The sequence below is a fragment of the Belonocnema kinseyi genome, chromosome 2 (assembly GCF_010883055.1).
Source record: "Belonocnema kinseyi isolate 2016_QV_RU_SX_M_011 chromosome 2, B_treatae_v1, whole genome shotgun sequence".
Lineage (NCBI taxonomy): Eukaryota > Metazoa > Arthropoda > Insecta > Hymenoptera > Cynipidae > Belonocnema > Belonocnema kinseyi.
Window position 1 is genome coordinate 65,094,243 of NC_046658.1, and position 6,633 is coordinate 65,100,875.

General features: G+C 28.2%; 1 protein-coding gene across 1 annotated transcript in view; it reads left to right on the plus strand.

Annotated features, from left to right (window-relative positions):
• LOC117168456 (cytoplasmic aconitate hydratase-like) overlaps positions 1-6,633 on the plus strand; it is a 25,660-nt gene that overhangs the window by 9,189 nt on the left and 9,838 nt on the right. Inside the window, exon 8 of the mRNA XM_033354120.1 lies at positions 4,842-5,001. Within this exon, the coding sequence (XP_033210011.1) occupies positions 4,842-5,001 (160 nt within the window). The remainder of the gene's footprint in view (positions 1-4,841; positions 5,002-6,633) is intronic.

Consider the following 6,633-nt stretch of genomic DNA (forward strand, 5'->3'; position numbering starts at 1 on the left):
CACTTTGTAAAGTCATTTAAATGTTGGTACATTTTCAAGTGAAAATTAGTAACGAACTGATTTTTATCGGAAATGCTGAATGCAGAAAATTTATCTTTGACAGTTCCTAATTGACAAATCCATTATTTAAGTTCCCGGGATCTGAGTCAATGCAGAAAGTTTTGGAAAATCTTATCTTGATTTGGAATCTTGTGTCATTAAATAATAATTAAATTAACGACTTGAATGGACAATGTTGACGGTGGACTAAAAACTCATTGTTTCGATTAAAATTATTTATAACAAATTAGATATTCGTAAAAATATTTTAAAATATTTTTTAAATAAATTAAAATATTTTGCATTTTTTTAATAGCAAGAAGAAAAAATGAATTTTACCGAAACTCCGTAAATCTGCAATTTTTAACTTTCTCTTAGAACCTTTCTTAAATCGTTTTGAGTTTAGGCCTTTGGGTCACAGGTTTAGCTTCAGACTTTCCAGGCTCAATTTTCTGTTTTACACCTGCTTTTTCTTATGACTGGAAATTTTCCCTAGTAAAATAATCTCTGAGAAACTGTTTACCGAAAAATCTTTCCAGTCCATCTCTACTTTTATTACAGTACAATATAAATTTCAGAAGATCAAAATAAAGCAAGAATTATTTAATTTTAAATATTAAATTTAAAATATGTGACATACCCTTTTGTCTATAAAATAATAAATAAAAAAATTGGTTTTCATACCATTTAGAATTGATGGATTAATTGACACCAACAGCTGAAAGACCTTTCCACAAGAAAGACACGCGAGAACTGACTTTACCGCAGACTTTGCAATCAGAAAGTGAACGTGCTTAACAAAAATTGCTGATACAACATCCTTTTTATTTTGCACATCTTACATATTATTGCGATGTTACTGACTGCTTTCGAAATGCTTCAAATATATTTGCCATTTCTGAATATAATTTTTCATATTGAAATGAAATGGTGGTATAAGCTTGTTTGATCTATTACACAGAATCACTGTATTATTTCACTTTTTTTCAAGTTTTTAATTTTAAATATATAAAAAATTTTAATCATCCAAATTTTAGTGCGTAGTATCTACTTAAGACCTTCATTTTCGTAGACTTGAATTTTTTTCATCTCTGAAGATTTTTAATTGGTAGACTTGCCTGGTTAATTTTTGTAATTTTTAAATACAGTCTAATTTTCTGACGACTTATCTTCAATTGCCTTAATTTTCCGTTCACTTTTAAATCTAATAGTGGACATTTTTTATTTTTTAGTTTCAGACTTAAATTTGAAAATTTCGATGACCAAAGCCATTTTTTTATATCAGAGAAGAATCATATTTTCTGAGATGGTTTTTTAAGAGGTTACTACTTATAATGTTACTACTTATTCTTGAATTCAGATAAATATTCGTAGTTAATACGTTTTTATTTAATATGGGCATGTCATATACGTACCTATTACGTATATGGAAGGTTCAACTTGAAAATGCCCACTATTTATTTATTTGTTTAAAATTGAACTAACTTGTTCATACCTTTTTTAATGTTAATAGATTTTCATATTATAAGATGTGTTTACTAAAGTGCATAAACTTACTAAAATATAGTTCTTTTATAATTAAAAGAAATAAAACAAAATCAGAAGATGTACCTATTTTACATTCTTTTGCATTAGATATTTTTGAAATTAATTTCTCTTTCAAAAACAGAACGAAACTTTAATGAAAACTGATTGAAAATCATTTTGAACATTCTTTATTTATTAATTGCAAACGTATAAATTGTAAATTGTTTTAATAGTATTTTGAAATTATACCTGCCTCTGTTATGAACTTCAAAATGAATATATTTCTAAAAATATTGAAAACTTCTGATTTTTCTGAATATCTTCAAACTGTAAACCATTCAGTTCTACAGATTTTAGGGAATTACTGAAGAATCCAATAATATTTTACAATACACACGCAGTAGAGAGTCAGTAGAGTAGTAGACTATTACCATTGGGACGCCCATTAAACATACCTGACAGTCTATATTGCATTGCAGGTAAACTAACTATTCTTCACTTTTCGGAACTGACCGCTAGATTTGGGATCCTAGGCTCAAATCCTCTTTAGACTTTAGACTCTTTAGAGTTTAAAATGATTGGCTTCCCTGCCACTTAATACCTAAAATTTCTAAAACTAAGTAAACTGAGATTTCAGAAAGAAATCCTCTCTTAACTGTTGGCAGCACTGGAATAAAACAGGTGCATTCTGTTTCTGTACATGGGTTTGCAGGATTGCGCTGCAAACAAAAGGTCCTTTGCCCATAAACATTCTTAAAATCTTAAACCCTTCAATTTACTTCTGAAAATAAAGCAGAGTTGTACAATTCTGGTATTCTTAAATTCCGTCGGTTTATAATCAATTCTTGAGTAGAGTTATAAATCAAAATTAGGAATGGACAACCCACTTTTAACTTTTCTTTTCTCTTAAATGCTCAAATCTATTTCAAATTATGCAGGAAATTTAGTATCTGAAGGGTTGCAGTACAGAATGATAATCATCATTTTTGCTAAAAAATGAGCTTTGTGCATTTAAAATTCTTTAAGAATCAAATACATGATGTATGAAAAGAGTTTCTTCGAAAACTTAACTTAATATAGTAATAGGAAGATTGGTAATTCAAAACCAGATAACTGACTGTGCTTATCTCCCGTCTTTTTCTTTTTGTATTTAATTGCCGAACTTCGTACCTTGTTTAAAACCTTTTTTTGACCGTTTTCCTCCTTCTAAGAATTTTTAAATACATTACAATAATACAAGACTTTGTTAAAGCAAAAGCCCGTAAATAAAACTATTCGCCACCTTTATTTTAGTACCAAAGTACCAATCAAATTCCCACCTAAAAACTTAAATCTTCATTTTCTATATCAAGCGTTTTTTTTTCTTTATTTTTTTGTTTAATTTAACTTCATTCCTTGCGATCAGAAACAACATTTCTTAAAATTATTTTTGCTTATTTATCAAGAAGCATATAGGTACCGTTCTTCTTTTTATAAGCCTTTCAACAAAAATCGCTTGATACAGTGCAATACCGTCACACTAAGTCTTTATTTTCCCCGAATAGACTACTAATTTTATTGAATGAATACTTTATTTACTCACATTCAGCCTGCTTATATATCGGGAGCAATTCTTTTGTTTATTACAACATAGATTTTTAGTCGTTATCCAAAAACGATTTTCCAAATCCATGTAATTTGAGCCTCCAATCCTTGAATAATTTACTCGGAATGGGCACAATTTTATGGTGTAAAAAACAAAGATCAACATAATTTAACATATTTGACCATTTTTTCATCAAACTCGGTTTTTTTAAATAATCGATACTCTCCATTTTTTCCTACTTCATCATTATTCCACCAATGCGTTGTTGAAACTGCTCAATTAAGTTCTTTTTAGTTTTTCGTCGCACTAAAAAATTTTATTGTTGAGAAAGAAAGAAATCTTTAAGGATTTTATATATACTTTCGTAAAATTAACTTTTGTTTTTTGACGAAAAACGCGAATTTTCCGTTTTTTTAGACGAAAAAATTTCTCCAAGGACCGGGCACCAGGCTGACTATATCCAGCAATATACTTTTTACATCAGTTTGAATAAAAAAAAAAGACAAATTTGGTCCTCATTTGAAAAAATTTGCGTTTTCAATTGTTTAAACACAAATCCTTATAACAATTTCAAACAAAAATGTTCGTCAAATCTGCAATTGATTCGAATTCGATCATTTAGTATCAACCAATTTTAAATGCGATAGATTAATCATATTTACTATCTGGCAGTATGTACCCGTAATTTAAAAACTTTAAAACAATATAATTTTTCTGAAACGAACAAGTATATATTTTTTTAAGGTATTCTTGGTACGTTTATTAATTCTAAAATTTCTGGACTCTTGAGCAATAATTGAAATGGAATTTGCAGATCACCCTCTTCTTTGAGGTTAATAAACTTTGCCTAAAAGAAAATGCTTCCCAAGCAAAACATATGTATTTGTGATTGCAACGACAGTGAAAACTGATAGTCTATAGTTGATTTTTTTGTCCCTTGAATTCTTGACCAAATTCATATGAAACTTTCCTGAAATTTTATGAAATTAAAAAGCAAGATAGATGATCAATCATTATTGACTATCAGTACAGAATCATGTTACTACTACTTGAAATGCACCTGCTTATGCAAGCTGATCACAAATATCCTGTTGATTTAGATGTTTATAAATAATGCCATACAAGCTACCGTTCACAATTGGAATTGGTACCAATCGTGAAAAATTTTTAATTGCTGCCTTCCACTTATTTAATTTCAAATGTCTCTAAAAATTCAACAAAATTATATTGAATATCGAAATCTATATTTTTATATCATGAAATTATGCAATTTATCATTATTTTCACTGCTTGTTTTTAGTTCCTCTTTAAAATTGGACTGTATGAAAAGCTTCAATTTCAACTTTTTCATTTAAAATGTGTCTAAATTGGACATTTTTATATCTGAAAGTTTTAATGACTTTTTAATCTTATGCTGGTTTTGAGATTTTCACTAAACAATATTTGACAATATTGACAAATTTTGAAGAACATTTTTTTTTAATGCAATATATTTTTTGTGAAAAAATTGCATAATTGATAAATACCCTTTTGTATAATTGGCGAAATTATTTTAGTCTTAAGGTTTGGTAATACTGAAATTTATTTTAGATATTTAGATTAGAGATTAGAGTGTTAGAGTCAAAGCTGGTCCTTTCAAAATTTTCGATTTCACAAGTCGAGAAATAACTTTAACCCTCTGCCCTTTCAGGTAGGATTCAAGGGTTTCGGCATACCTCCTCAGAAACTAAAATCAGAAGGAACTTTCGAATTTGAAGGCAAAGAGTATAAACTCAGACATGGGTCGGTGGTCATTGCTGCGATCACAAGCTGTACAAATACGAGTAACCCGAGCGTCATGCTCGGTGCAGGTAATTGAAAATCCTATGAATACCTGCTCGTTGTGTCATTCTTGCGAATTTCTACTGTGCTTCCGCGAAATTTATCATTTTAGCTGAATGCATTTCTCAGAAGCTTTAAATCAATTACGAAAACGAATTTCAAGTCTTTCAGCACTGGTGTCACAATTGATCTTAATATAGTATATTATGCTTTAGATTTAGAGTTTAGATCATTTTAAAAAAATGTTATACTATAATTTAAATAATTTCAAAATATATTGTAAAAAATGTAGATGGAATTTCAAATGAAATTTTTCGTCTAAAATATAATACACAGTTTTCTGTGTTTGGCATGCTACTACCAAAAAGTAACTCTTTAGTGTTACCGTTTCTTACCTTTGCGTTACTTTTTTATATAAAATTTTTAATACGTTATTTTAATTTCAAAAAAGTTTAAGATAGTTTTTTTTTATTTAGTTGAAAGTGTTTTCAAACCTAAAAATTATATTTTATTTGATATAATTTATTAAAACTTTTTACATTATTAATCTGTAAAAATATTGTATTCTACATTATTATTAATTATTGAACCCGTTATGCCGAGCAGTGATCAAAACAATGGGAGACAATTAGGTGCCACATATTTTGCCGATTTGTGAAAAAAAGTGTACGCAATGAAGACATTAGAATTTTTTCTTCGAATTTTCAGAACATGAAAACAAGATTTTTTGGCTAATTGAACCTTTTTCGAAAATTTATTTTTCGAATTTCTCTCGTAAATGATGCAAGATAAAAAAGAGCAAGAGACATTTTTTAGAACCTTTCTAGATGTGCAAACTTTTGTGCTGATTTATTTTGTATCTTTCGTTGTTTCTGAGAAAATTTCGGAAATTTGATTTGATGAAAAAAAGTTCTCGTGGGCACGAAAATGGTTTGGCCTACAATCCGCAGAAAACTTATAGGATGTCTTCCTTATAGAAGACCAAGTTACCAAAAGTTATATTTATCTGATATATTCAAACAAATCGTCGCAATCTAATTGACTTTGAACGTTTATAAAATTTTCCGATGGATTTCGAAGGATGACGGTAAAACGCAGCAGAATCCGAAAAAAATATTCAGATATCTGAAGTAGGTCAAAAACTGTAATTTTAAAATAAAAAATGGTGATTTATAGAAAAGTAGACGTCAAAATTCAAGTATCCGTATTTCCGTAGCAATTTTTTTCTCAAACTGAAAATATACGTGTTGTCTAATTTATATTTATTTTAAAAAAAGAAATTGATACGACTTTTCGATTTTTCTTCAGTGAGACTTGATCAAACAATCAAAAATCTTTTTATGTATGGAAAAAGACTTTTGAATCATTAATTTTATTATGTTCTTAATTATGGCATTTTTGTGGATTTACAGGTACTATATAAGCATTGTAAAACACATTGTTTCATTTTTAATAAGAAAAGTAAAACAATATTTCATTGAGACATGCAAATAATGCAAATTTGTCAAGCAAATAATTTTTTCAGTTTTTAAATGTAATATTCTTCTTATATAAAAAATCCCAAATTAAAAAATGACTATCCTGAAGCGAAACAGAATAGATTTTCTGATTTTAAACTATTTTATGTTGTTTTCTATTTGTCAATTATATACTAAAATATT